A 12,688-nucleotide genomic window follows, 5' to 3' on the forward strand; every position below is an offset into this window, starting at 1 on the left:
AATTTTCTGGCGCACAATCTAGATATATTGTATGCTTACGTATGATCTTTTACGTTCTTGCAAGTGGCTTTTCAGATTACATACACACACGTACAAGAAAAGAAAGTTCACTTGAGGCGAAATTTGTGTTGTGTAAAACTTCTGCTGAGACGTTACATAGCAGAAACTTTTTGATGAGCATTTGTCAGAATCTTGCCATATGAAAATTCTGATTTTGATGTATTAAGTGAGGAATAAAATCATCCTTCTCGAAAAATTTAAAACTTCAAATTTAAAATTAATATCATATGTCATTTTGCGACCCCCCAAGTGTTCGCGAGGTTTTGTATTTTGATCAAATTGTAATATGCCAAGAGCCAATAAGTTGTTGAACAACTCAACAGCCATATAAAGACAATAAACAAGATAATTATAAAAAGTCAGCTTATTATTTAATACCAAAGTGAAGAGGAGTCTTTTTGTCTCTGCATGACTGGTGAGCTTTGATGATATGAATCAAATTGGACACAAATATGGAACAGTTTATTGTTGTTTATGACTTTTATAACACGTTCATTTGTAACCACTCATTCGTGTTGTGTGTAACAGGTCATTGCTAACTTAATTCAGATTATCAGATTTTATTTTGATCGATTTTGTATCTCTTCAAGAACTGTTTTTACTTTCATGATTGCAAGCACGACCTTTTAAGAGTTGACCAAAAAATTATAAAATTGAATAATTTTCTTTAAAAGAGTTGCGCTGTAGCATGCGTTTTGTTTTCCTAATAATGGAAACGATTATTGAGTAATGATGATAAAATTCATGATAATTTAGTGACATCATAAATTACTTCAAGTCATAAAGTATCGACTAATATTATATTTTTATCGGTCTTATATTCTTAGCTATTCATGCTTGCTATAAAAAGTGATTTTTGATCAATGATTTGAAGTAATAAAGACCGCATAACAAAGAATTTTTGGTCCTAAAATTGGCATAATTTGTTGCTAATTGTATACTTTTCCTGTGATTACTCAAATCAGCTGAGGTAAAATTAGCCAAATTAAACCCAGACGTAAACCCCACCGATCACGAGCATAAATTACCTCTTTTCTTTTATATTTTACTACTGGTTTTAACTGCTGAGAAATGCAGACTCTAGAGCATTGTCTGACCTCCTCTGATATCAGCCTGACAACTGTGGGTGGAGGGTCTAAAAGTGGAAGTGGAATTCTAGGCAGATACCAGGGGGAGCGAACTCCAATGCCATCCTACTTGAAACATGGAATGGGAAAGTACGTTTCTAACCGGGACTTCCTTTTTTAGACAGCAAGACCATAAGAACAGTCGCCGCTATTGCACCGCGGAGAGAAACAGCAAAAGCTCATATTCTTTTTTTAGAGTTTAATATTTTTAAAAGTTTTTACAGAAAAAGCCCGCTCCATATTGAGATGCCGTTTCATGTGCAAAATGTTTTTTTGTAAAAAAAATTAATTGCGGTCTTTTTAAAATTTTATTGGGCTGTTCTGTTTCAAAATATATCATATCTCCAGAACGAAAAGCCAAGTGTCGAAAAGGCCTAGATAACATAATTAATAGAAAGACTGCCCAGACTGGTGGCAAATGGGCACTGAAGGTCAGAATTTAGGAATTACAATCTTACTTGGTGAAATGTTGGTTATCAATTCGCGAAAATCATACACAAACGGTGGACTGCAATAGATTGTCCGCGGAAAGTATGATGTATTTCGTATATAAAAAATGTGTACCCATTTTTTTAGAGAACAAAAAAATGCCAACATTAGTCGGTTAGCGGAATAGAAATCTGCTCAAATTTGAAGGCTGATATTTGGAGGTAGAAAAATTAAAAATTGTTCTCCGAGAATTTCTATTTTTAAATGCGCAATTGTTCAAACGCAACGCGAAAAACTGTGACAAAGAGGATAAATTGACAGTCACGAAAGATTTTAAAAAATATAACAAGACAGCTTTTAAGGTCTAAATATGTGGCTGTGAGATAAAGTACTACGATGCAAAACTCTCTTCTACTGCAGAATTTTTTCTCAAAGTGAACAAACTGATGAGTTATGTGCCTTTACGGGAACCTTAAAAATTTAGCAGAGCCTCGTGTCTGGAGCTGATTTGTTTTATATTAAAGTCTAACCTATGTATCTTTTGCGCACTAAATTTATTGTTATACCCGGAGGTTGGTGGCAGACTAAACCAGCGCTGAATGAGCCTAGAGATATTCTGTTTGTTGAGATGGCAAGTACTCAGTTCATGTCAAAATTTACAATGGCCTGTCTGATTTTTGAGTAAAAATTACTGCATGAAAAACAATATGCTCAGCTTAACTCCCGCCAACAAAGTTTGGTTTATATGCGATTTGAACTTCCGCGTGGATAAGTGTAACACTTAATTTGCGTAGCAAGTCGTAACCACTAAGCTAAATAGGCTTTGTGTTAATTGCCTATAAACTAGCATTTATATAAATAGTGTGTATACTACTATAGTAATTACCAGTTATAAGCTACAAAAGTATGACATTACTTTGCTCAGACTTAATAAGAGTAATTTTCAGACTATACAGAATAAACTTAGCCTTGGCGATCTCTATCACCTCAATATAATCATAATGAAGAGAAACTGCACATAAAGATACTTAAAATATTCTTGAGATGCATTGTTTCAGAACTGAATAATTTTTTAATCTTGAAATGTGCTGGTTCAGCGCTGAATTGCTCTAAGACTCAAGTCCGTGCATGTAATAGGGGAGATAAATTGAAGGGATGCGGAGGAGCCCTCATGACTTTGAAGGGAATTCGTTTATAAAAGTTACATCAGACTTGATGGAAGCTTTTACAGAGTCTCACTGCTAGAACCTTAACAAGAAAAAAGGGACATTTTAGCAAGAGTCTTGTGTAAATCACCTAAATTAGAAAGTTCAATGATATTTGATGCACTTAAAAATCATTGGATTTTGATTATGAATTTGAACCCAGATTCAACTTTATGAGAAGAGTTTAAAATTCATGTGGCAAGAAAAACTAAAAATGATTTAGAAAACGGAAAAAAGAGCTCACGAGATTTCAAGATGCAAGCATTGAAGCAGAGTAATTGAACGATTTTTGATTGGAAGTGCACCGATTCATGCACAAAATTTGAGGTTTTCTGGTCCTTTTGATACTAAATCAAAGGTCAATTCAATTATTTTATTTTCCGAAGCAAATTCTAGTGAAGTGTAAAATATGACAAAAAGTTTGAAAAACAAAACTTCCTTTGACAAATTAAGACTCTCGAATAAATTTCTAAAATTGATCAATCCTGTGGCATGTATGATGCAAAGACCAATATCATTATAACCTTTTTTGTCAATTTTTTCATTATATTTAAAAAATAATTTCGTCTGAGTGCAGTACTTCTGAACAAAGTTAAGTTCAAGATTTAAATACGAAAATAAATTTCAAGTAACATAAATATTTTTTCGTGCTTCATTAAAAAAATATCGGCTTTGAACAACGAGGGGAATTGTTTGTAATTGTTGCGTACATAGCTAAATAGTTCCAACTTAACTAGAAAGGCAACTTCGTATTTTTCTGTTCGAATTATTCTGTATTTTTCTGCTTTTTTTCTGTCTGAAATTTCTGTTTGAGTTAACCACATCATTTTTAGACATAATCAGCATGGTTTTCAGATACACGTACGACAACCAGTTCTTCTCTTTTGATGGAATCTACCACTATGGAAAGAAAGATGGCAGAGGGAGACTTGAACTCAAAGATGGAACCACTATTGAGGTCAGTCAATGTATACTAGGATTATTCGCACCGATTGCCATGCATGATTTGATATTTATTCTGTGTCTGTGGTGAAAAAACTGATTAAGTAAAAGACCCAGGGCAAAATGGCTTCTTAGTAAAACAGTATTAAAACCTTGGTCAGAGTTTCCTGCGCTGTAGCGGTTGAACAGAGCTTGTAATTTCAGCGTAGATGAGAACATTTAAACCTGAAGATAGTCCGGGATCTCATCTTGGCTTGACAAATTCGTATTCGCACTTGGCTATTGGTGTTTAAAAGTTTAAAAGTTCATATTTTTTCCGACATCACCTTAGTGAGGGGGGGGGGGGGTTGAAAACATTATATGCTCAACTGGGCCCGGTTTTTTATTGTTCAGTCGATTTTGGCAAATTTCTATATTGATTATAGAGAGTTTTCAGTGGTATCATTAAAAAGTAGAAAATAAAATAAAAGAGTGTTTTTAATTCCGTTTTTTCCTAGAAGTTCTCGAGAATTTAATTTTTCTGAAAATTCCGCTGCTTTCCTTGTTTTTCGATCACATTTTCCGTAATTTTTGCTATTTTTCGCCAATTATGCTAAGATGTGTAAAAATTGTTGGGGAAAGTGTTGTTGGCTTACAATTTTTAGATATAAGAGAGTTGTTGAAATGTTATTTAATGTTTATTTAAATTCTTATTTAATGTTTAATCTTTATTAAATGTTTATTTAATTTCTTTGGCTAATTTTTTGGCTTAAGTTGAAAAATGGCACCAAAAATGCGACAATAACCCACTTATTCCTTATTTGGCGGAAATGCAGACCAATTAATATCTGACCCTGCTTTTTTATTCAAATGGGGGTCTTCCTTTGCTTCAAATTTCTATAAGAAATTGTACTGGAAAAAAAACTCTAACGGCCTTCGGCTATTTTAAGTCAGAATTTATCAAAATTGCATCAATTAGTTTGGATAACTTAACATTCCTTAGCTAAACTTTGCAATAAGCTAGGTTCTGGATAATAGACACGCAGAAATATCAAGGCCGGTCCTGGTCTCAACTTTTATTTTTAGAATCAGAAAGGATTCGGTTTGTAGAGCTCCCTGTCCTTTTTAGTTGCTTCAATTTTTTTGTTTTGAAAGCTAATTAGAGAAACGTCGGTTTTAATTACATCAAAAGAGACGCCACTTACGTTCAAATCGGGAGCAATAGGCAAATGTTATTCAAAAGTTCTATCTGAAATATTATGGCCTTGTCACATTAACCAACGATCTCATAAAAAAATTTCGGATCTATTATTCTGTCCCCCCCCCCGCTTAGTGGGCTTATCATTTTTACGCCCCCCAGACGCACGTGCCGTTTTTTTTACATAGTAACGTGCTGTTTAATAACATATAATTTGTAACTGGGGGCGTAAAAAACACTGGGGACAAAAACAGAATAGATCCGCAATTTCAATTAAAATATTCAATACATTTATTTCATAATCATCGACTTTAATGACTTTGATTACATTTATTTTTTTTCTTCTTTTGTAAAATTTATCCACTTTTTTCTTTCGACGTGTACCTTGGACAAGGCGTCTGCTATCTTCAGTTTAGTGAAATAAGTAATCCTTTTTAGTGTTTTTTTTTCAAAATTTAATGATGTAATTTTAATGCAAGGAGCACCCGAGAATTTTTTTGGCAATTTAAGTCGACGGTTTAAGTTAGCGGTTCTTGTTGGTTTTTCAACCGATCATTTTTCTCTAAAGCGTCATCACTTGATCCTTTAGTGGGTTTTAGTTTATAAATTTTTTAAAATTCTCACACCTATTTTTTTCCCAACAGCACGTAAATTTTTGAAAGTTTCCCATCTCGTCCTTAATTGGCAGACAATAAAGTCTAATTTTGGATGAAAACGTGGTCAGAAACGTATGTGCAATGCGCATTTCAGAGCTTCCTGGTATTGCTTGAAAATGTAACTTCTAATTCCAGTGCCGCAAACGAAATTTAATTTTTTCTATAGACTTGATGAAAAAAGGATTTTGGAAATTTTTCTATAATTGTCGATTCTTTTTTTTTCAATTTGCACTAACTACAGGTAGTTTTGACCTCAAGAGTGAAACAGACATCAAGAGTGAAACAGAAAAAAAGCAATGACATCATCAGAACATCCTCATGTATATAGTTAGTACCCTCAATTGTTTGGATTTTTTAAATAACATTTTTTAGAAGTTTTGCCGAAAAATTGATCATGTAAGATGCTATGTTTTTGCACAATTGTTTTCCGTTTGAGGTGATTTTTTTGTTTAAGATCGGTTGACATTTTTTTCCGGTCTCAGTTGACGATTTTGAACTTTTTCTCAATTGTTTTTTTTACGGTACAAAACGACAAAGTTGTTCCAAACAACAATTAGAAATCCTAGAACTTTCTCATTTTGATAAGTAGATGCATAGAAAATATAAATTTCATTTTTTATAACTATTACCAACTATTACAGCTGCTGAAATTCCTGAATATAAACAAAAAAAAACAACTTTTTATATTTTTTAAAAAATATTTCTGTATTTTCTTGCTAATTTTCGTTTTTAAAAGGCATAGCTATTTTTTGTACTGGTAAAAGTCATTAAACACTCAAAAATAATCGGGAACTTAGCTCTTTCAAAACATCTTTTAGTAGTTTTTATACGCTATTTCTTGAAGTGTCCCACCGAAAACCGGATAATAGTGAACCTTGGTATGTAAATTTTAGATGTGTTCTGTTTGCACCCCCCCAGCTTAGTGGACTTACCAGAGGCGTACCTGCTATTTTTTTACATAGTACAGTGCTATATAACAACATAAAATTAGTAACGGGGGGGGGGTCGTAAAAACACTGGTGGGGGGGAAGCACAATAGGTTCTAAATTTTTATCAAGTTCTTGAGGAGATTTGTCTTAAACAAAAAAGATCTGCGAACTTTTGCAAAAAAACGTTGTCTTATTTTTTAAATTTCGGAACTAACCCTGGCGTAGAGATAATTGAAGCGCCAGAAATCCTACTTCGTACAACTTAAAGCCACCCAGGCTTGCTGATGCCTCAGACAGTTGTCCACAGAACTTTCTACTAATTAAACTTTTTGTGATCTCTTTCGTTTATCGGTGCCTTCTGCACCAGCTTAGCAGATGCATCTTTTTTGCAACCCCCAAAGCACACGTGTCTAACGTTTCGTAACTTTTTACTATCTAATTTCACGTGCTATGCAACTAGGTGGTACATAACGTATTGGGGGAGGGGGTTTGGGCAAACAGAAAAGAAATTTTTTGCTTACAACCATAGGGAAATTTTACCAATGGTGAGATAAATGGCCACTTCGTGAAGCGTTGGTTGGACCCTGGTAGGAAGCAGTTGCAGTACAACGGACAGTTTCTCAAGGGAGATCAGCACGGAAAAGGAGTTCTCAGATTCAGAGACGGCAGTCACTACAAAGGCGATTTCAGGTGAGTCCAATTACATTGAATCATAACCGAAAGCTTTCTCTGCGTCAACAACTCACAACAAAGGCCAGCAAAAATATTTTGAGTCGCAACCCTAACAGATTGCATGTCCTCGGAAAACTTGAATAAAAAAATTCTTGCAGAACACTATAGCACATTTTATTGCATACCATTTTTTTTAATATATCGTAAAAAATCTTTTACTAGCAATGCAGTGAGCCCTGATGGTCAACTCAAAGAAAAATTACGGGTTATGACATGCCCGTATACCCGAGTCGAAAGCAAAAACTATTCTTGTGATATCATGCAGGATTCTTGCAAAAAAGTTAATCTTATGAGATCATACAAGACAGAGTTATTCTTGCAAGATCTTGCAAGACAGAGTTAATTTTGTAAGGTTCTTGTAATCATCTTGCAAGATTAACTTCTTTTGGAAGAATCTTGTCATTAGGATAAAAAAAGTTAAAACGTGCTAAAATGAGGAACTTATTGCACTTGACAACACCATCCCGTAGAAAAATAAATTTAACGCATTCATATGAAATTAAAAATTTCTTGTTGTGATAGATTGATAATACGATGCCCATGTGATGCTTCTTTTTAATTTTCTTTAAATTAAAATCCTTTAATTAATATAGTATAGGACGTAGGGGAGTGTTTTTTTCGTATATGTGTTCCAACAATGTAGGGTAGGTCACTTTCGGCTATTCTTGGGTGCTTTTTACCTAGGGTTCTACTGAATTTCAAAATTAATTTTGCAAAATCTTGCAAGAAAAGTTGTAAATCTTAAAATCTTCCAAGAAACTTGTAAGAAAAAGAAATTAATCTTGTTGAAATTTTGTAGGAATCCTGTAAGAATCTTGTAAGATTTAACAACGTCTAGTAAGAACCTTGCACGAATTTTGCAAGGTTTGACAAGATTAAGTTTTGTTTTTGACTCGGGTATATAATTGAACCTTGCTCTCCGAATTGGTTTCTGTCTTTTGCTGCCCTATTTGCCCAACTATGCTTGGAAATAATCCCGATGAACGATTGAAATACTAGTATTATTGTAATATGAAAATACTATCTGTTTGCACGATACTTTGTTGAGATCCTTCAAGTTCCTTGTTATCTCGGTTCAATTTTTTTCAAATAGTGACACACTTCTTCTCTTCCATGCCACAGTTCAGGGGAACTTTCTGCTTGGCTAGTTTTCTTTCGGTCAGTTTTGACCGGTCCATGTAAATGACGAACAATGAAATGAGTCATAACATCAGAAAACCAAGTTCATCATCAGTAAGAGTGGTACCGTTAACGTTCAGTTGGTAGCAACCTTTTTTGCTCAATTCCATTTATTTACGTTGGGACATCATTTGTGGTACTTAAAACGTCCTACAAATCTCGTTGTCACAATAAGGTTCTGTTTCGGGGCAGTAGTAAAACTTTTTTATTTGAAGATTGTTTTAATGGGTTTTTCTTATCTTGTTCTCAATTGCAATCTGAAGTCTAAGGTTTCAATAATTATCATATCATTGAGTAAAATATTACTCCACGTAGAGAGATCCACATATAAAAGTTCAAACGAACACAAAACTTTGTAGTTTTTCTTTCACAAATTTATGATAATTTTCTATCCCTAGTCAAGAAGTGATTAAAAACGACTGAAATATTCTTTTGTATACTCGGTTTTTCACGTAAGAAATTGTCGTATTGTTCAATTTACTTGGTACGCTCGGCTTTCGTAGGTGTTTTTGGTTTCTTAGATTTGTTATGCTCAGTTTCAAACGTAAGAAATGTTTGTTTTGTTTCGTTTTAAGAGGCAAGGAAATTGTTGGAACACTTGTTTTCTTAGGTTCGGTATGTTTGTTTTGAATCTTAAGAAATCAGCGTTTTATTCCGTACCAAAAATTTCAGTTTTTTTAATATTGCAGTCAAAAGATTTGATAGCTTTCTAATAGCAGGAGGTTCAAACATACCTCTAGGAGATAAATTGTTCAAAAAAACTGAAAAGTGATTGACTTGTTTATTCAGCTCATTTGTAAAACTAGGCGAGGAAATATGAATTTTTTGTTTGTTTTTCATGTTATTAAATTTAAAAAGATTTGTTTAGAACATTTAATGGGATTCAGTTCATTAAATCACACTCACTGAATCTTGATGTGATCATGAGAACTCAAGTTCATAAGTCACTTTGTTCATGATTTCGTGTGGTTTGAAACCAAGCATACCGACAACTTCTTACGCTTAAAAACGACGTTTTCTGAACTAAGTATATTTTTTTACGATTTTTGCAGATCAATTTTGAAATTGAAAAGTTTAAATCTTTGCTGGCTTGTTGTTGTTGTTGTTGTTTGCCTCAATCGTCTTGTTTGCCTCAGCTGAAGCCTGAACGGAGTTGCGCTAGTTGTCTTCTGCTGCCTCTTGGTTGCTGGCTTGTACATTTAAGAGCCGTATGGGTACTAGTTGGGAGAAGTCAGCTTCGGTTTCATACAGTCTTTATTGACCGAGAAGCTGTTGCAGAAAATATTTCTTTTCTTATATTTTTCAGTTATAACCAGATGCATGGAAAGGGAGTGTTGACCCAGTTAGATGGGACCTACAGGGGTTCTTTCACTCACAACTGCAAAGAGGGAAGGGGCACATTCTGCTTCACAAATGAGTCATGGCTATATCATGTCAGTTGAGTTGAAAAAAAATAACTGCATTGTTCCAATAAAGAGCTCAGGCGGAGGCGCTTTCTCAACGCTATGCAATTATTGGGAATGCTCTGGTCAGTTATTATTATCATGTCTACCTTTCGGATCACTGAATGATTATCTTTCGAATACTGAATGATTATAGTCTAGTCTGATTGTAAAGGATTAATGTTTAACGAAGGGAGCAGCTTGGGTACTTTTTGACGCATCAAATAATGCAATCAAAATTTGAAAGAAAATGTTTACAGCGACTCTTTAGTACCCCTATTAAAGAAAATAATAAACAGAAAAGACGTCAGTGTTACAACTTTTTGAAACAAGCAGCCCGGGTAATGTAAGTTTTATCACATTAACTTTAGACTGTCAACTTCAAAGACACACTCGCTGCCAGTGACCTAGGTCGAGATTTTTTACTGAAAATTATGAGCGCTGACAGTCGCTGATAGAAAGTATTTTTAGCGTATATATCTTGCACAATTATCACATAATTACTGCTGATTTTTTTTCATAATTTCAGCGCCCATCAATCAACTAAGTGGATATTTATTATTTATGTGAGATTTTTACCCTTAAAAATACTTTTCTCAGCGACTGTCGACAGAAGTCGAGCGCGGTCTTTTCAAAGGTGAAGCAAAAATCTTTTCACATGTCTGCCTTTTTTTGTAAATTCGGATTTTCTTAAAAGATTTTGTCTGCGTCTGAGTAAGACTAAACAGCATTGCATCAGAGTTGTCCAACTTTGGAAAACTGTTGGAAAACTATCAAAAGACTTCATTTCGAATTTCAACAACTTTTAAGATAAAGCAGTAATCACAACTGGAGCATTTTGCGACATTACTTGATTGAATGAAACTAAGTAGCTGAAGTACAATTGTCTTCCTTCTTTCTGTTAGGGATGACGAAAAGGTGACGCCTTCCAGTTCTTCTCCTTTCCAAAAATATGAATAAACAATTTTAATAAAAAACTCAGATTTTTGATTGAATAATGGCTCTTCAGAATTGCAAAAGATGAAGAAGAGTACATGCTGACCAGTGAGCAATAAAATTACACGTACAATTTTTTCTGGAAGGAATATGCCGAATGCGCAGATTTTCTCTTTTTCTGAAGTTCTAAAATCATGTAAAAATTGTGCTGAAAATGTGCTGAATTTTAGTAGGAACACACACGTAAACACATAGACGCTCACGCTCACATGCACATACACACACACCACAAACACACACGCACACACACGGACACATACACACGAACACACCCACACACGAACACACACAGACGCACACACACACGCACAGACACACACATGCACTCTCTCTCACACACACACACACACTTGCACACACATGCACACACACAGACGCACACACAGACACACACACAATCTTGAAAGAAAAGAAAAATTCATTTTGCTCTGGACAATAAATTGTCCTGGCTACAAAATCAGTGTTCCATAAATTCAAGATCTTGATTTCTTTTAAGTAACAAAGTGGCTAGGAGTGCTTTGTTCTTCTGTTTTCTGTCGAGTGATCGATATCGTGCAAAAATTTCTTAGTTCCGTTGCTTCGTTCTCATCAACTATCATCACGAAAACTTCAAAGAGAAGCGTTTGGGCAGCACAAAATGAAAGTGTCATTGGGATCCGGATCAACTGCATCATAAAGCTCTAAAAACATCTAGTTTTTATTCTCGTTTTGGTTGCTGTAATATTTTTTCTGTCAGTTATTTTTTAAGAAGTTGTCTGCCCAAAAAAATCTTTGTTTAGGAAGACAATGACCACTGATGATTTATTTAATTTTTAGAGCTTCGGGGTGTTTTGAAAAATAAAAGCCTTAAATAAATTTTTTAGACTGGAATCTTAATTTTCACTTAGTGACAATGTCATGAGTCAAGTTTATGTGACATTACAAGAGTTCTGTTCCTTCGGTTTCTTTATTCCCATTAAATTACAACAGTTTTCCTGAACATAAAAATTCTGAAACAAGGCGTCATCAATACCCTGATGTACCGTTTGCGATTATGAAATTAATTAGATCTCTCAAGATGTATTTGTTTAAGGGTTTGTGGAAACAAGACAAATATCACGGCGATGGACGCCTGATCTACGAAGGACAAACTGTTTTTGAAGGAGAATTTTTAGAGGGCTCTGCCAAATTCAAACCCAGCAGAATAACTCTGGATAAAAACATGATGAAGGTTAACCAACAATACGATTTGCTTAATTATAAAAAGACAGTCAAAGGTACAGTCTAAGTTCGCACAAAAATATTGCGCAATAAAATGAAACGTGGAATGTTTTTATAATAACTGACATTTCCCACTTCATTACAAACTAGGTCTTTGTCATATGTTATGGCTGCATGGACAACAATATCAAAAACACTTCCGAATGTACACTGCTGGATACACCTTGCCGCATACTTCGCATAATCTTTCCTCAACCCATCCCCCCTCCACACACACACACACACACACACACACACACACACACACACACACACACACACACACACACACACACACACGCACACACACACAAACACACACACAAACACACACATGCGGACAAAGCCTTTAAAAATCAATGACGATATTTCTTGTTCAATGAGGTTAACATACAAAACATTCATTGAGGTTAGCTTGTCACTGTTGACTCTCTAGGTTACCCGTGGTTCTCCATTGGAGTTGAGAGCGAGCATTGATGACGTCAGAGGGAACCCAGTTGAGGGATTCCATTTCATTCAGCTGCAGATGACTGCTTGGTTCAAATACCACCACATGCCTGAGGAAGAAGGTATTG

At 34.7% G+C, this 12,688-nt stretch overlaps 1 protein-coding gene across 1 annotated transcript in view; it reads left to right on the forward strand.

Moving 5' to 3' along the window:
- The first annotated feature begins 574 nt into the window (after positions 1 to 574).
- Positions 575 to 12,688, forward strand: part of LOC142338478 (uncharacterized) — a 39,980-nt gene continuing 27,866 nt past the window's right edge. The window contains exons 1-6 of the mRNA XM_075388253.1: positions 575 to 1,277; positions 3,677 to 3,779; positions 7,055 to 7,215; positions 9,743 to 9,869; positions 11,947 to 12,084; positions 12,550 to 12,682. Of these exons, the coding sequence (XP_075244368.1) occupies positions 1,132 to 1,277; positions 3,677 to 3,779; positions 7,055 to 7,215; positions 9,743 to 9,869; positions 11,947 to 12,084; positions 12,550 to 12,682 (808 nt within the window). The 5' untranslated portion in view covers positions 575 to 1,131. The remainder of the gene's footprint in view (positions 1,278 to 3,676; positions 3,780 to 7,054; positions 7,216 to 9,742; positions 9,870 to 11,946; positions 12,085 to 12,549; positions 12,683 to 12,688) is intronic.

This window comes from Convolutriloba macropyga, chromosome 4 (genome assembly GCF_964194025.1).
Source record: "Convolutriloba macropyga chromosome 4, txConMacr16.3, whole genome shotgun sequence".
NCBI lineage: Eukaryota > Metazoa > Xenacoelomorpha > Acoela > Convolutidae > Convolutriloba > Convolutriloba macropyga.